Source organism: Bidens hawaiensis, unplaced genomic scaffold (genome assembly GCF_021521415.1).
Source record: "Bidens hawaiensis isolate Kalapana, Puna unplaced genomic scaffold, B.hawaiensis_p1.1 tig00027550_1, whole genome shotgun sequence".
Taxonomy (NCBI): Eukaryota; Viridiplantae; Streptophyta; class Magnoliopsida; order Asterales; family Asteraceae; genus Bidens; species Bidens hawaiensis.
Window position 1 is genome coordinate 106,815 of NW_027494463.1, and position 18,555 is coordinate 125,369.

An 18,555-nucleotide genomic window follows, 5' to 3' on the forward strand; every position below is an offset into this window, starting at 1 on the left:
TGGGTAGTGAAAACTATCACTACCAATTATATTTAGCTTAAAAAGATTACAAATGTTGGAATTAAAGCTGATCGTGAGTATAAAGTGTTGACAAATATGCAGAGGATTCTAGATATGCTAAGAGTGTTGTGTGTGATCAGCTATGACTTAATAGTTTAAATACATAAAAGATTACAACGGACACTAACTACTTTGCGTCAAACTCGGACACGTTAGTTTACCACTTCTTCTTGACCGCTTACGAGTGAGGACGGGCTGGGAAGACTCGGTAAAGTAAACCTCCCGCAAAAATAGGCTTGCTAGTAAACACGTTTTTATACCTACAAAAAATATATTAGAATATATTTGAAATCAACTGTTGAGGATCGTTGAATCATACAGGATCCTCAGTCCTGGCAACAGGTGTCTACGAATGCCAAGAATAGCTGATCTTCAAGAATCAGAAATCCTGGTCCCAATAAGTCTTATATAGCATATATACAAAAATGTGTATTAAATATGTTTAATAGTGTTGTATTTTATGCAATTCAACACTTTTGCATATACGCAATACACACTATTATACATGTGCACCACACCGACGAGCTATGTTTTTCGTTTTTTTTTTGTTTTTGTTTTTTTTTTTTTTTTTGAAACAACAACATATAAGAATAATGGAAAAAAAAAAGAAACTCCAATTTTTTTTAAAAAAAAAGTTAAAAACAAGTCTTTAGGAGTTTTTAAGTTTTCTTTTTAAGAGTAGTTTTCATTTGATCTCACCCATATATATGTATAATACATGAGACAATGGTAAATTAAGACACTTGATTTTAAGAGTTTTACAAATTCTAATGCATAAAGTACATGTGTTAATAGGGGTAAAGTTGTCTTTTAAACATAACCATAATTTATCCAATTTACAAGTTTACCCCCTCATCTGTAACCATATTATGTTTTTAATTTTAGTTTTAAACTAACTTCCCACCCATGATTTTTAAACGACAATAACTTTTTCATACGTTAATATTTTGTAGAAAAATTATACCATAAAAATGAACATTTTATTCTCTTTAATTTGAATATGATATTGTTATAATTTTTAAAATTTAAACAAATTAATATGTAGCGTAGGGGCCTTCAATGCCGATTCTGATGGTTTTTAAGTTAAACTTGTGAGCCTAGTGTTAGTATCGTTTTTTGTCGTCCAAAACAATAACTCAGTCATTGAAAATTGAAACCAAACTGTTACTTACGGTATGGTTCCGGTTTGGTTTCACAATTTAAGCTATGATAATAAATGTTTAAAATAATTATTAATTTAACTGTACCATCAATCCTAACTAAGCATCAACAAGATATGATACCTTAGAGTATCATAATACGAAAAATGATAATTTTAGCCACATAATTGGAAGACTTAAGACACGAAATAATAACAAGAACCAAGATTACTACAAATCATACTGGAATTAAATTAATAGAAAGTTATTATATCCAAGTTTACCCGTATTTAAGAAAGACTTTGTTCAATTGTATTTTAACTATATCAAATATATATAATAAAACATATCTAATACTAAATACTATAAGAAATTAAAATGCATTCAATATTACAGTCTGGTCTGGTTTCATATGGCCGGTTTTCGATATAAACCGTAAAACAAATCATTGATTAGGGTTTGAAAATTTTGAAACTGACCAACCGACCAAAATTAAAACTATCAACTGTGAAACTACACCGATATTCGGTTTAAACTGTTTCACGGTTTTAAACCAAAACATAACCATAAACACTCATAAGTATTACGTGATTAATAGGGTCTGCGTTAAAACACCCGCCGCATAGCATGGGCACCCGCCCAGTGTGTGTGTGTATATATGATGTGATAAGGCAATATTAGGCTACAACACTATTACAACTCTAAAACAAAAATTCTCCATTTACTGATTAGGCGTCACATATCACTTATCCTCCAATTTGTAGCTTCCCACTACACATAGCCACAAGATGGAAGGAGCTATGTCTCCATCAAGCCCAAAGAAATCAAACTCCGATTGGTGTTGCGTGTCGTTCCTCCCGTACTCATTTATTTTTCTTTCTTAAAATTTTATATTTATTGGTTAACAAATTTTTTCTCAAACGAACCTCAGAAAGAGTTTTTTTTCCAAACTAGTGTTGATGGAAAAAGTATTTATTATTTTGGTGTTTCTTAAACATTATTTACCAAACTAAACTAGTGTTTTTTTTATAATCACCTTTTACTTTAAAATCATCATACTAAAGTTTTTATCTATTAGTTATTTTTTATATATTTTTTATGAACAACCTTTTTTTATTATTTTACTAACCCATTCTTAGTTCTGTGTTCTTTTTATTTCTTTACTTATTTGATTTTTTTTCTTGTTTTGAAATATATTTATTTTTTTGCCTTTTTGTTTAAATATATTAGTTTTACGATTTTTATTTTTTGGGTTTGGTTTCCATAACTTAACGAACCTAATTGATACCGGTCAAATTTAAGTCGAATAGTCGTTGCAATGCCTGGATTTTACCAAATTATGTTATTATTTTTTTTAATATGCTCATTTTACAAATTTGTTTTTGGGTTAAGTTATGGTATTTTAACGAACCTGACTGACACGATGACACTGATCGAATTCTCATTGAATAGTCGCCAATAGCCCGCTACGCCTGGGTTTTATCAACATCCTCGTTTTACCGATATATGTTGTTATATTTTTGTTTTAAATATGATAAGTTTAGGAATTTATTTTTTGGGTTCAGTGCTGGTACCATAACAAACCTACTGGATACTGATCGAATTCGCATTGAATAAGCGCCGCAATTCTTGGGTTTTACCAACGCCCGACTTTTACCAAACTTCTGTGTTTTTTAAATACGTTCACTGAAGCAGATTAAATTTAATTTCCCGTTTTCAATTTTAATTTGTTTATTGTTGTAGAGATCGGTAGCGACTTGACTTTATTTGGCATTTTTGCCTTTTTGTTTGTGCTCCATAGTTATTCATTAATATTTGGTTATTCTCTTTATGTTTCTTATTTCTTTTTGAATTTATTTAATATAATTTATTTGTTTTTATATTTAACAATAGTAGATCAAAAAGAAAAAAAGAAAATAAGAAGAAAAGATTTTTAACGAAAAATTAAAAAAAAAAGGCTGAGTGGTAAGAAAGACGAAGATATCGGATTGATGAAAATAAAATATATATACGAATTATGATGAAAAAATAAATAATAGATTAACTACATGAAAAAAAATTAAAAAGACACCAGTATATGGGTTTAAAAGTAAAGATAAATACAAAGTAAATAAAAACATTAGTTTGGTAAATATTTTTTAAAAAAATAATAAAATAATATATACTTTTTTCACTGCTTTTGAGAAAAAGCTCCCAAGAAAGAATATTAATTTCTTCGAAAAAGAAAGAAAAACCATTTTCGAAGTGAGCAGAAAACCATTTTCGAAAACGAATATTAACCCTTTTAATTTTGGGTTCATGTGTTACTGTTTGTAAAATCCGACCATGCTTGCTAAGGGTGAGCAGAAAACCGAATTAACCGAAAAAACCGTACCGAAAAAACTGAACCGAAGCATTAACCGACGGTTAATTTTTTGTTTTTTTGAAAAACCGAAATTCCGGTTTCGATTCGGTTATGTATTTTTGAAAAACCGAACCGATTGATGATGATAAAGATTATCAAGATGATGAGGAATGGACTAAACTTTTAGGATAAATAAATAAGATGATAAATGAAGATCGGGACTAAAGTTTTAATGCTTTTAAATTTTTAAACTTTATTTATCATTTTTGTATTCGTATAGTTCCACGTAACACGTGCCTATTTTTTGATTTTTGAATTCAATATATATGTGAAATGTGGTACTCTAACACGTTTTTTTATACAAGCTTAAAATATGCATTTTCATTTTTTTTTGCAATGTCAACACATAATTGGAAAAAAACAGAAAATAACCGAACCGAAAAACCGGAAAACCGAAAACCAAACGGTTTGCATATTCAAAAAACCGATTACTTCGTTTTCGATTTGGGTTTCGCCTAATAATTGAAACGAGCCGAACCTTAATCAGCCCTAATACTTGCTTCATGTTCTCTTTTCGTTTATACGTGTTTGGTTTATTCGTTTTGCTTAAATGGGACTAAAACCTATAAGTAGCAATAAGAGGATCTATGATAGTTAAATAAATTCTGTAAACATTAAGATTATAGAAAATGAGAAAAAAAAATCAGTCTTAAAAGTCACAAAACTTTCAAAAATTGAGTTATATCGCAGTTGGGATTCACCATATGACCATATATATACACATCAAAGTAGGGTCGAGTGATAATCTATAGCATGCATGCATTTCATCCGTGACAAGGAAAATTTTACGAAAATGGTTGAATTGTCTACAATTTTTGAATAATATTGCCTATAAATACCCCAACCCTCTTTCTCCAAGAATGCATCAATCCTCATCTCCTTCAAATAACTTCAATGGCACAAACGTGCGAAATGAAGCTTCTTGGGGCTGCGGGAAGTGTATTCGTCACTCGAGTTAAGTTCGCGCTTAAACTCAAATGCATAGAGTACGAGTACATTGAGGAAGATCTACGCAACAAAAGTGAGCTCCTGCTTACTTCGAACCCGATTATTCAGCATGTCCCTGTCTTTTTTCATGCAAATAAACAGCCCGTGATCGAGTCTCTTGCCATACTTGAGTACCTTGATGAGATCCAACCCTATGTCTACCCTCTCCTCCCTTCCAATCCTTCGGATCGGGCTCAATGCCGGATCTTGGCTTACACCTTTGATACCCAGGTATTTTATGATCCATGTCATTTAAAATTGGTTTTTGCAAAATAAATACATTCGCAACATTTTAGTTTTGGTAATTAGATTTGGGGAAAATCACCAAAATAAGCGAGATGTTGAAGAAAAACATACTCAAATGGGCAGCGCGGCTGTAGAAAAGCCGATCGACCCACTAACGGCTATATGAGAGCCGGTGGTACTGGTACACAAACTCCAAAATCTGGCACCTACAGCCCAGTTGAACAAATATAAAACCAACGGATATTTGAGTCAACATGCCTATTTGTGATCATTTTTCCCTTACTAGTATGGATAAGGTGATATGCATGCATTGTTGGAAACAACTTTCCAGTGTCAAGTTTAAACGTTTAGGTAGTGTTTGTTATAGAGGAATGGAAGGTGTAATGCAATAAGTTATTCCAAAGAAATGAAAAAAGCATGTTTGGTTACCATGTATGAATGAAATGGATCATTCCACATGGAATGAAACTCCTTCTATGTGTAGGATTTTCATTCATTTGGATATAGGTGTTTTTTTTTTCATTCCTTCAAGAAATGAAAAAGTCAAAATAGTCAACAATCATTATTACTATTATAAAGTTATAATTATATTATAATAATTATTATTATTTTTCAATTATAGTTATTGTATTATTATTATTATTATATAATCATCATTATTGTTTTATATATTATAATATAACTATTATTATATCAGAACTATTACTACATTATCATATATATATTTTTTTAAATTTGATAAGTTAACATTCACAACGCATATACAGTTTAACGATCTCGTTACAGTACGAGGGTCCTAAAAATAGTTATTATGAATATTCATTTATTATCAATATTTATTTATTTATTATTATTATTATTACTAATAAGAGTATTAATAATAATAAAGTGATTAATTATTTCATTTTTAAATGGTAACCAAACATGACAATAGAATGGTAATGATCTATTTCATTTATTTGTCCATTTCATTCCCACATCCATTACATTCCCTCATCTATTCCATTACCCCGTACAAATATAACCTTAGAATAAAAGTATATATTGGAATCTTTATTTACGGAGACATATTTTAAAGAATCTGATACAAGCCTTATTTAATTAAATAATATTTATTTGTTTTTTCTTATTTTTTCACCCAAAAAAGAAAAATATACGGAATAAATAGTAATCCTTATATATATAGGAAAATAACTAGTCAGTTTATATATCGATCTATATCATATTTAGAAAACCCCCTTGAGTCTTGACTCTTGAGGGCAAATTGCAAAATATGATATAAAGAAAAAACCTTCAAAACTTTAATCTTTTCCTTAAAGGCTTAAATAATAAAGTTGGAAACAATATGGTTGCAATTGTTGTAAGCTTAGATAATTCCTTTCTTTTTGGTTATCTGTACATCAAAGTTTCTACTATTTGGACGGAGTTTTACCTTTTTTTTTTCTTTCAAAATTTTCATTCACGCTGAATTTTAAAAACGAAATTCTCTTGTTATTTGTATACATTTACTTTTTATTACATGACAGTGTCATCCATTGATGAAAGAGTTGATAATAACACAAGAGGGGGAGAGAAGAGAAGAATTGAAAAGGCTGATCATTGAACGATTTGTGATGTTGGAAGAAGCATTCGTGAAGTTGAGCAAGGGGAAGGCCTATTTCGGTGGAGATGATATTGGTTATCTGGATATTGTTATTGGAAGTTTTCTGGGGTGGTTCAAGTTTAATGAAACAATCTTTGGTTTAAAAATGATCGATGAAGCACGAACCCCAAAACTTACAAAATGGGTAAAGTGTATGTGGTCACATGAAGTGACTAGGAGTATGATTCCAAGTCAAGAAGTTCATATGGACTTCCGTAACATGCTCCAAAACAAGTTGCCACCCATACATGTTTCGGTTTCTACATAAAATAAACCATTGCATATATATATATATATATATATATATACGCGCGCGCGCGCACGCGCTAAATAAATGCCATATATCAACACTATATATGGTTAGATTTGAAGTTTGTAGTTTGTGTGTAAGCTAATGAAGATCATCTAGTAGTGATCCTTTCCTTTGTTTTATAAAATTAGTTATGAAGCGAACTTTTTTTTAGAAATCTATCTACTTATGTGACATTATTATTTTTGCAGTATCTTATAGATAAATACAACTTTTCCAGCCATGGTCTGGATACCACTAATAGAACAGGATACCACTAATTAATAGAACACGAATAACCCCGCCCCAAATCATGAATCGATGAAGTATACAAAATCAAAGTTACAATACTTGTCCAATCGTGGGATATTAACTTAGTTAGATATGTTGTTAAACCATAATTCCATATGAACGAATTTACCTTAATCTCCTCCTGTACTGTCCTACACCCTAAGCAACTGAGGCCGATATTAACTTAAAACGAATTAACCTTAATCTCCTCCTATGATCCTATAGTCTTTTGTTGGGTACTGAAATTATCATAATAAAGAGATAATCAATTGAGAAGTAATCACTATGATTCTATTAATTCAATAGAGAGATTACAATGAGAAATCAAATGATAACAAAGAAGGAGATGGGAAACAGATTCAAGAATGAGAGATGAGAAGACCAGAAATACGTCATAATTTGTTGGGCCTTGCTAACAATATTCATTCATGCCCTAAACTCGATTATCCTCTTCCTTTTAATCTGTGATGGAACCTGAAATCCGTCATAATTGGTTGGACCTTGCTAACACTTGAACCGGGTTGCTTACTTTGGTCCATTATGGTGTCATATATGTTAATTGGGCTTGGACCGATAACATTCACAACATCTTTTCAACTGAGGACGATTTGCTATTAAATATTTTCTCATTAGGAGCTAGCCATGAAAACCATACCGTGGATAGAAAGATTGCATACACCAACCTCTCTTACGAGTTATTTTTTTTTTTTTAATGTTTTGGTACTCGTCTAGTAAACTTTACATGGCTTTGGGTTTTATTATAAAACTTGTTTTGCCAATAGCTGATCCAGACTAGAAGATGTGCGGGTAGCGTCGAGATCATTCCAAGTGGTTGTGGTGATGTGGCAAACAAGGATGGCATCCACCAATATAGTAAGACTAGCATGATGCGTTGATGACATGGCCAGTGTTTCATCTAGCAATGGTGAGGTGACGAAAAGCGGTGAGAAGTATTGCTTGGATTCACGGTTATTGCAAGTTGCTTTTAATTTGTTTGTTTGGGCCGTAAGCCAACAAACAAATCAAGTCCGTCCAAAGTAATTTTATGACTGATGGAGTTAATGAAATAGCATCCACGGTTATCACAAACCGTCTAAGCGGTATGCCGCTTGATTCTAATCGTGTGCCTTGTCATTATAGACCGAGTCTCTAGAACAAATCATACATATAGAAATATTGTTTTTGTATTTATAAACCAGAAAATTCCGAAAGCAAGTATTCTGCTTTTATTAATTAAAGACAAAGAATGTTAAAATTTTGTCAATTACCAAAAAAAAAACAAAAAGAACTGTCTATATGTGTTTTATTAAGTTTTAACATCTATATATCATAACTTTTTCTTTTTAAAATCGTGAGTTATTGATAATAGAAACAACCATTATATACGACATATGTTAATGCGTGGCAAAGTTAATTTATGAAAGCAAAATAATGACAATAGTCTTAAAACGAGAACCAAAATTAAAAAAAAAAAAATTTACTAGTTTAAACCACGTAAGAATAAGCTAATTAAACGATATGTTAAAATAAATTCTTGTAACGATCTACACAGATTTTGTAGTACTGTTGGTAATCACCAAATTTTTTTTTCTACCCCAATTATTAATTTATTTTTATGTTATATTATATTTTTGCGGGATATGTGAGAAATATGTTGCGGATCAAGGATGGATTTTCCTACGACAACTTTCAGTATGCCTGTAAATCTGTAATGTGTAATCACTAAAATATACAAAAATTTGCATGTAACTGGACTTTCGAGTATACCTATACGAGTATTTAAAAAAAAATGTTTTTGATAGAGATTTTTATCCTAAAAGTATATATCTGTATCATATCGTTCTCTTTTAACCACTCTTATTTTGTCATTGCATGTCAATAAAGAGCTACATTGACAATTGATAATTTCCTTCTCCATTTATTTAAAAAACAATAAGAAAAGTAAAAATGCATTCAATATTACAGTCTGGTCTGGTTTCATATGGCCGGTTTTCGATATAAACCGTAAAACAAATCATTGATTAGGGTTTGAAAATTTTGAAACTAACCAACCGACCAAAATTAAAACTATCAACTGTGAAACTACACCGATATTCGGTTTAAACTGTTTCACGGTTTTAAACCAAAACATAACCATAAACACTCATAAGTATTACGTGATTAATAGGGTCTGCGTTAAAACACCCGCCGCATAGCATGGGCACCCGCCCAGTGTGTGTGTGTATATATGATGTGATAAGGCAATATTAGGCTACAACACTATTACAACTCTAAAACAAAAATTCTCCATTTACTGATTAGGCTTCACATATCACTTATCCTCCAATTTGTAGCTTCCCACTACACATAGCCACAAGATGGAAGGAGCTATGTCTCCATCAAGCCCAAAGAAATCAAACTCCGATTGGTGTTGCGTGTCGTTCCTCCCGTACTCATTTATTTTTCTTTCTTAAAATTTTATATTTATTGGTTAACAAATTTTTTCTCAAACGAACCTCAGAAAGAGTTTTTTTTCCAAACTAGTGTTGATGGAAAAAGTATTTATTATTTTGGTGTTTCTTAAACATTATTTACCAAACTAAACTAGTGTTTTTTTTATAATCACCTTTTACTTTAAAATCATCATACTAAAGTTTTTATCTATTAGTTATTTTTTATATATTTTTTATGAACAACCTTTTTTTATTATTTTACTAACCCATTCTTAGTTCTGTGTTCTTTTTATTTCTTTACTTATTTGATTTTTTTTCTTGTTTTGAAATATATTTATTTTTTTGCCTTTTTGTTTAAATATATTAGTTTTACGATTTTTATTTTTTGGGTTTGGTTTCCATAACTTAACGAACCTAATTGATACCGGTCAAATTTAAGTCGAATAGTCGTTGCAATGCCTGGATTTTACCAAATTATGTTATTATTTTTTTTAATATGCTCATTTTACAAATTTGTTTTTGGGTTAAGTTATGGTATTTTAACGAACCTGACTGACACGATGACACTGATCGAATTCTCATTGAATAGTCGCCAATAGCCCGCTACGCCTGGGTTTTATCAACATCCTCGTTTTACCGATATATGTTGTTATATTTTTGTTTTAAATATGATAAGTTTAGGAATTTATTTTTTGGGTTCAGTGCTGGTACCATAACAAACCTACTGGATACTGATCGAATTCGCATTGAATAAGCGCCGCAATTCTTGGGTTTTACCAACGCCCGACTTTTACCAAACTTCTGTGTTTTTTAAATACGTTCACTGAAGCAGATTAAATTTAATTTCCCGTTTTCAATTTTAATTTGTTTATTGTTGTAGAGATCGGTAGCGACTTGACTTTATTTGGCATTTTTGCCTTTTTGTTTGTGCTCCATAGTTATTCATTAATATTTGGTTATTCTCTTTATGTTTCTTATTTCTTTTTGAATTTATTTAATATAATTTATTTGTTTTTATATTTAACAATAGTAGATCAAAAAGAAAAAAAGAAAATAAGAAGAAAAGATTTTTAACGAAAAATTAAAAAAAAAGGCTGAGTGGTAAGAAAGACGAAGATATCGGATTGATGAAAATAAAATATATATACGAATTATGATGAAAAAATAAATAATAGATTAACTACATGAAAAAAAATTAAAAAGACTCCAGTATATGGGTTTAAAAGTAAAGATAAATACAAAGTAAATAAAAACATTAGTTTGGTAAATATTTTTTTAAAAAATAATAAAATAATATATACTTTTTTCACTGCTTTTGAGAAAAAGCTCCCAAGAAAGAATATTAATTTCTTCGAAAAAGAAAGAAAAACCATTTTCGAAGTGAGCAGAAAACCATTTTCGAAAACGAATATTAACCCTTTTAATTTTGGGTTCATGTGTTACTGTTTGTAAAATCCGACCATGCTTGCTAGGGGTGAGCAGAAAACCGAATTAACCGAAAAAACCGTACCGAAAAAACTGAACCGAAGCATTAACCGACGGTTAATTTTTTGTTTTTTTGAAAAACCGAAATTCCGGTTTCGATTCGGTTATGTATTTTTGAAAAACCGAACCGATTGATGATGATAAAGATTATCAAGATGATGAGGAATGGACTAAACTTTTAGGATAAATAAATAAGATGATAAATGAAGATCGGGACTAAAGTTTTAATGCTTTTAAATTTTTAAACTTTATTTATCATTTTTGTATTCGTATAGTTCCACGTAACACGTGCCTATTTTTTGATTTTTGAATTCAATATATATGTGAAATGTGGTACTCTAACACGTTTTTTTATACAAGCTTAAAATATGCATTTTCATTTTTTTTGCAATGTCAACACATAATTGGAAAAAAACCGAAAATAACCGAACCGGAAAACCGAAAACCAAACGGTTTGCATATTCAAAAAACCGATTACTTCGTTTTCGATTTGGGTTTCGCCTAATAATTGAACCGAGCCGAACCTTAATCAGCCCTAATACTTGCTTCATGTTCTCTTTTCGTTTATACGTGTTTGGTTTATTCGTTTTGCTTAAATGGGACTAAAACCTATAAGTAGCAATAAGATGATCTATGATAGTTAAATAAATTCTGTAAACATTAAGATTATAGAAAATGAGAAAAAAAAATCAGTCTTAAAAGTCACAAAACTTTCAAAAATTGAGTTATATCGCAGTTGGGATTCACCATATGACCATATATATACACATCAAAGTAGGGTCGAGTGATAATCTATAGCATGCATGCATTTCATCCGTGACAAGGAAAATTTTACGAAAATGGTTGAATTGTCTACAATTTTTGAATAATATTGCCTATAAATACCCCAACCCTCTTTCTCCAAGAATGCATCAATCCTCATCTCCTTCAAATAACTTCAATGGCACAAACGTGCGAAATGAAGCTTCTTGGGGCTGCGGGAAGTGGATTCGTCACTCGAGTTAAGTTCGCGCTTAAACTCAAATGCATAGAGTACGAGTACATTGAGGAAGATCTACGCAACAAAAGTGAGCTCCTGCTTACTTCGAACCCGGTTATTCAGCATGTCCCTGTCCTTTTTCATGCAAATAAACAGCCCGTGATCGAGTCTCTTGCCATACTTGAGTACCTTGATGAGATCCAACCCTATGTCTACCCTCTCCTCCCTTCCAATCCTTCGGATCGGGCTCAATGCCGGATCTTGGCTTACACCTTTGATACCCAGGTATTTTATGATCCATGTCATTTAAAATTGGTTTTTGCAAAATAAATACATTCGCAACATTTTAGTTTTGGTAATTAGATTTGGGGAAAATCACCAAAATAAGCGAGATGTTGAAGAAAAACATACTCAAATGGGCAGCGCGGCTGTAGAAAAGCCGATCGACCCACTAACGGCTATATGAGAGCCGGTGGTACTGGTACACAAACTCCAAAATCTGGCACCTACAGCCCAGTTGAACAAATATAAAACCAACGGATATTTGAGTCAACATGCCTATTTGTGATCATTTTTCCCTTACTAGTATGGATAAGGTGATATGCATGCATTGTTGGAAACAACTTTCCAGTGTCAAGTTTAAACGTTTAGGTAGTGTTTGTTATGGAGGAATGGAAGGTGTAATGCAATAAGTTATTCCAAAGAAATGAAAAAAGCATGTTTGGTTACCATGTATGAATGAAATGGATCATTCCACATGGAATGAAACTCCTTCTATGTGTAGGATTTTCATTCATTTGGATATAGGTGTTTTTTTTTTCATTCCTTCAAGAAATGAAAAAGTCAAAATAGTCAACAATCATTATTACTATTATAAAGTTATAATTATATTATAATAATTATTATTATTTTTCAATTATAGTTATTGTATTATTATTATTATTATTATTATTATATAATCATCATTATTGTTTTATATATTATAATATAACTATTATTATATCAGAACTATTACTACATTATCATATATATATTTTTTTAAATTTGATAAGTTAACATTCACAACGCATATACAGTTTAACGATCTCGTTACAGTACGAGGGTCCTAAAAATAGTTATTATGAATATTCATTTATTATCAATATTTATTTATTTATTATTATTATTACTAATAAGAGTATTAATAATAATAAAGTGATTAATTATTTCATTTTTAAATGGTAACCAAACATGACAATAGAATGGTAATGATCTATTTCATTTATTTGTCCATTTCATTCCCACATCCATTACATTCCCTCATCTATTCCATTACCCCGTACAAATATAACCTTAGAATAAAAGTATATATTGGAATCTTTATTTACGGAGACATATTTTAAAGAATCTGATACAAGCCTTATTTAATTAAATAATATTTATTTGTTTTTTCTTATTTTTTCACCCAAAAAAGAAAAATATACGGAATAAATAGTAATCCTTATATATATAGGAAAATAACTAGTCAGTTTATATATCGATCTATATCATATTTAGAAAACCCCCTTGAGTCTTGACTCTTGAGTGCAAATTGCAAAATATGATATAAAGAAAAAACCTTCAAAACTTTAATCTTTTCCTTAAAGGCTTAAATAATAAAGTTGGAAACAATATGGTTGCAATTGTTGTAAGCTTAGATAATTCCTTTCTTTTTGGTTATCTGTACATCAAAGTTTCTACTATTTGGACGGAGTTTTACCTTTTTTTTTTCTTTCAAAATTTTCATTCACGCTGAATTTTAAAAACGAAATTCTCTTGTTATTTGTATACATTTACTTTTTATTACATGACAGTGTCATCCATTGATGAAAGAGTTGATAATAACACAAGAGGGGGAGAGAAGAGAAGAATTGAAAAGGCTGATCATTGAACGATTTGTGATGTTGGAAGAAGCATTCGTGAAGTTGAGCAAGGGGAAGGCCTATTTCGGTGGAGATGATATTGGTTATCTGGATATTGTTATTGGAAGTTTTCTGGGGTGGTTCAAGTTTAATGAAACAATCTTTGGTTTAAAAATGATCGATGAAGCACGAACCCCAAAACTTACAAAATGGGTAAAGTGTATGTGGTCACATGAAGTGACTAGGAGTATGATTCCAAGTCAAGAAGTTCATATGGACTTCCGTAACATGCTCCAAAACAAGTTGCCACCCATACATGTTTCGGTTTCTACATAAAATAAACCATTGCATATATATATATATATATACGCGCGCGCGCACGCGCTAAATAAATGCCATATATCAACACTATATATGGTTAGATTTGAAGTCTGTAGTTTGTGTGTAAGCTAATGAAGATCATCTAGTAGTGATCCTTTCCTTTGTTTTATAAAATTAGTTATGAAGCGAACTTTTTTTTAGAAATCTATCTACTTATGTGACATTATTATTTTTGCAGTATCTTATAGATAAATACAACTTTTCCAGCCATGGTCTGGATACCACTAATAGAACAGGATACCACTAATTAATAGAACACGAATAACCCCGCCCCAAATCATGAATCGATGAAGTATACAAAATCAAAGTTACAATACTTGTCCAATCGTGGGATATTAACTTAGTTAGATATGTTGTTAAACCATAATTCCATATGAACGAATTTACCTTAATCTCCTCCTGTACTGTCCTACACCCTAAGCAACTGAGGCCGATATTAACTTAAAACGAATTAACCTTAATCTCCTCCTATGATCCTATAGTCTTTTGTTGGGTACTGAAATTATCATAATAAAGAGATAATCAATTGAGAAGTAATCACTATGATTCTATTAATTCAATAGAGAGATTACAATGAGAAATCAAATGATAACAAAGAAGGAGATGGGAAACAGATTCAAGAATGAGAGATGAGAAGACCAGAAATACGTCATAATTTGTTGGGCCTTGCTAACAATATTCATTCATGCCCTAAACTCGATTATCCTCTTCCTTTTAATCTGTGATGGAACCTGAAATCCGTCATAATTGGTTGGACCTTGCTAACACTTGAACCGGGTTGCTTACTTTGGTCCATTATGGTGTCATATATGTTAATTGGGCTTGGACCGATAACATTCACAACATCTTTTCAACTGAGGACGATTTGCTATTAAATATTTTCTCATTAGGAGCTAGCCATGAAAACCATACCGTGGATAGAAAGATTGCATACACCAACCTCTCTTACGAGTTATTTTTTTTTTTAATGTTTTGGTACTCGTCTAGTAAACTTTACATGGCTTTGGGTTTTATTATAAAACTTGTTTTGCCAATAGCTGATCCAGACTAGAAGATGTGCGGGTAGCGTCGAGATCATTCCAAGTGGTTGTGGTGATGTGGCAAACAAGGATGGCATCCACCAATATAGTAAGACTAGCATGATGCGTTGATGACATGGCCAGTGTTTCATCTAGCAATGGTGAGGTGACGAAAAGCGGTGAGAAGTATTGCTTGGATTCACGGTTATTGCAAGTTGCTTTTAATTTGTTTGTTTGGGCCGTAAGCCAACAAACAAATCAAGTCCGTCCAAAGTAATTTTATGACTGATGGAGTTAATGAAATAGCATCCACGGTTATCACAAACCGTCTAAGCGGTATGCCGCTTGATTCTAATCGTGTGCCTTGTCATTATAGACCGAGTCTCTAGAACAAATCATACATATAGAAATATTGTTTTTGTATTTATGAACCAGAAAATTCCGAAAGCAAGTATTCTGCTTTTATTAATTAAAGACAAAGAATGTTAAAATTTTGTCAATTACCAAAAAAAAAAACAAAAAGAACTGTCTATATGTGTTTTATTAAGTTTTAACATCTATATATCATAACTTTTTCTTTTTAAAATCGTGAGTTATTGATAATAGAAACAACCATTATATACGACATATGTTAATGCGTGGCAAAGTTAATTTATGAAAGCAAAATAATGACAATAGTCTTAAAACGAGAACCAAAATTAAAAAAAAAAAAAATTTACTAGTTTAAACCACGTAAGAATAAGCTAATTAAACGATATGTTAAAATAAATTCTTGTAACGATCTACACAGATTTTGTAGTACTGTTGGTAATCACCAAATTTTTTTTTCTACCCCAATTATTAATTTATTTTTATGTTATATTATATTTTTGCGGGATATGTGAGAAATATGTTGCGGATCAAGGATGGATTTTCCTACGACAACTTTCAGTATGCCTGTAAATCTGTAATGTGTAATCACTAAAATATACAAAAATTTGCATGTAACTGGACTTTCGAGTATACCTATACGAGTATTTAAAAAAAAATGTTTTTGATAAAGTGAGATTTTTATCCTAAAAGTATATATCTGTATCATATCGTTCTCTTTTAACCACTCTTATTTTGTCATTGCATATGTCAATAAAGAGCTACATTGACAATTGATAATTTCCTTCTCCATTTATTTAAAAAACAATAAGAAAAGTAAAAATGTAATTTTCCAAATTAAACCTTACCAAGTATCTTGACCCTCGCATTGCCAGGGCGGTTATTTTGAACAAGCCTGGCTCCGAGAAAAGAAAAAAAATTTTAGGTCGAAAGCGAAAAGTTTTTTGGGTCTTAAATAAAAGGAATATTTTATTGGGTTTAAACTAGGGGTGGTAAATGGGTTGGTTGGGTTGAAACAGCAGGTCATGGGTCGGAACGGGTTAGGGTCAAAAGGTTCGGGTCAGAACGGGTCTGGGTCGGAATGGGTTAAGATCGGAACGGGTTTCAGATCGAGGTTTTTTTTTAATAACGGGGCAAAGGCGGAAACGTGCTAGTTTTCTTACATTTTTTTTATTTATATTTTGAGTTATGATTTTTTATTAATTTTTTGGCGGTTTTTGTTAACAATAAAAACCTCTCCAAAAAAATTCAAAAAATTAATAAAAAAATCATAACTCAAAATATAAATCAAAAACAAAAAATGTAGAAAAATTAAAACGTTTCTGCCTTTGCCCCCGTTCTATAAAAAAAATAAGAAAAACCGAGAAATGAACTGAAACCGAAAGTCGACGAAAACGAAACATAACCCAAAACTGAACCGAATTGATCGAAACCGAAAAAATCAATCAAAATGAAACTAAAAAACTGAAACCGAACAGAAATGAAATTGAAAAAACCGACCACAACGAAACAAAAGGCCGAAAACGAATCCGAAGCCGACCAAAAACAAACAAAAGAAACAAAAACCTAACCCATCTAGTGCTCCGAAACCGACCAAAAAGAAGCAAAGGAAACCGAAACCCAACCCGTCCAGTGCGAAAACTCGTGTCGGATCGAAACCCAAATCTAACTCGTTCCAATCCAAAACCCGTTTCAACCCGAGCTTGCCACTTTTCCTTAAGGCACTAACCCACATCGACTAATTTCTGTAAATTTATCGACCCTTTTTTACCCGAAAATAAGAAGGTGGAATTTTAAGTGACCCATTTTGACTCATCTTATTAAAATCTATAACCCAAACCAACCCATATGATTTTTAAAACAACCAAAATTGACCAATTTGAAATGGTTTGAGTCAAGATTGTCACCCTTAGTTTAAACAATTTAATTTTGATATGGGTTTTCATGGTTATAATTTAGGTTGTGTAAAATTTTTGTATAAAAATAAGGTTAAACATGTCTCAAATGAGATTAGAACCCATAGCCTTTTAGTTGGAAGTAATACATCTTTGCCACTAGACCAAGCTAATGTCTATGCAATTGCAGTTACACACTAAATATACATATTGTTTTAATAAAAATACATATAAATTAAAAAAAAATTCGGGCCTAGCGAGGTGTCGGGCCTGTGGCCATCGACCACCCAGCCCCCTATGGACCGGCCCTGATTTTGAATAGTCAACAATAAAGTCACTTGACTCTAACGCCACAAAAAGTGGAAGCGAGAGACGAAGATAAAAGGCCTTTTGGACTTGGTTGTTGAGAAAGCAAGAGACATTGGTATTATAATGATTCATGGAAAGGGAAGGGTAATACTTGGTTATAACATATATTGATTGAATTTATTTTATTTATAAATAGTGACATATGTGAGTGGATGAGATATTGGTTTTTAATATATATATGGGAGGGATCTTTTGAGAACCATGTTGAGTTGTAAGAACTTAAGAACTCCATTCTATGTCACACATTTAATTAAATGGATTGAAATATGTGGTTGAGATTAAATCTAACAAAAAAGTCAAAGTGGGAAAGAGAATAAAGATGTAAGTGGTTACACTAACTTTTACGTCCGTTACACATGTGTAAAAAGTCGACTCGGTGCGTAAAAAATTCTGCAATTTTTTAACATGTATGTAACCTACATATATTACGCATGTGTAAAAAAAATTCAAAAAAAAAAATCGTTACATTGAGTTCTTTCGAGTTCTTAAAACTTAAAGGGGTTCTCATTTGAAATATCCCATATATATATAGGAGAGAACTGATTTTATTGTGAGAAATGCGAGAAATAGATCCAAGCTGTTGATTAGATGTAATCAAGGGTAGACTATAAAAATGACAGTTTTGTAATTGCTTAGAGAATATTCTAAAGTATTTTTATATAAAAAAGGTAGAATTGTTTTATTTGTG

At 31.2% G+C, this 18,555-nt stretch overlaps 1 protein-coding gene across 1 annotated transcript; it reads left to right on the top strand.

The window, feature by feature from the left end:
* The first annotated feature begins 4,492 nt into the window (after positions 1-4,492).
* On the top strand, positions 4,493-7,427 carry LOC143575614 (glutathione S-transferase U16-like). The gene is made up of 3 exons (XM_077059933.1): positions 4,493-4,851; positions 6,363-6,623; positions 7,365-7,427. Exons 1-3 carry the CDS (start codon positions 4,498-4,500, stop codon positions 7,425-7,427), a joined length of 678 nt encoding a protein of 225 aa, XP_076916048.1. The 5' UTR covers positions 4,493-4,497.
* Positions 7,428-18,555: the final 11,128 nt, after the last annotated feature.

Bases quoted from the DNA above. Each gene is read 5' to 3' on its own strand.
- LOC143575614 (XM_077059933.1), top strand. From the start codon at position 4,498: ATGGCACAAACGTGCGAAATGAAGCTTCTTGGGGCTGCGGGAAGTGTA. The intron at 4,852-6,362 runs GTTTTTGCAAAA...ATTACATGACAG, and splicing joins ATCCATGTCATTTAAAATTG to TGTCATCCATTGATGAAAGA. The intron at 6,624-7,364 runs GTAAAGTGTATG...TTAATTCAATAG, and splicing joins CCCCAAAACTTACAAAATGG to AGAGATTACAATGAGAAATC.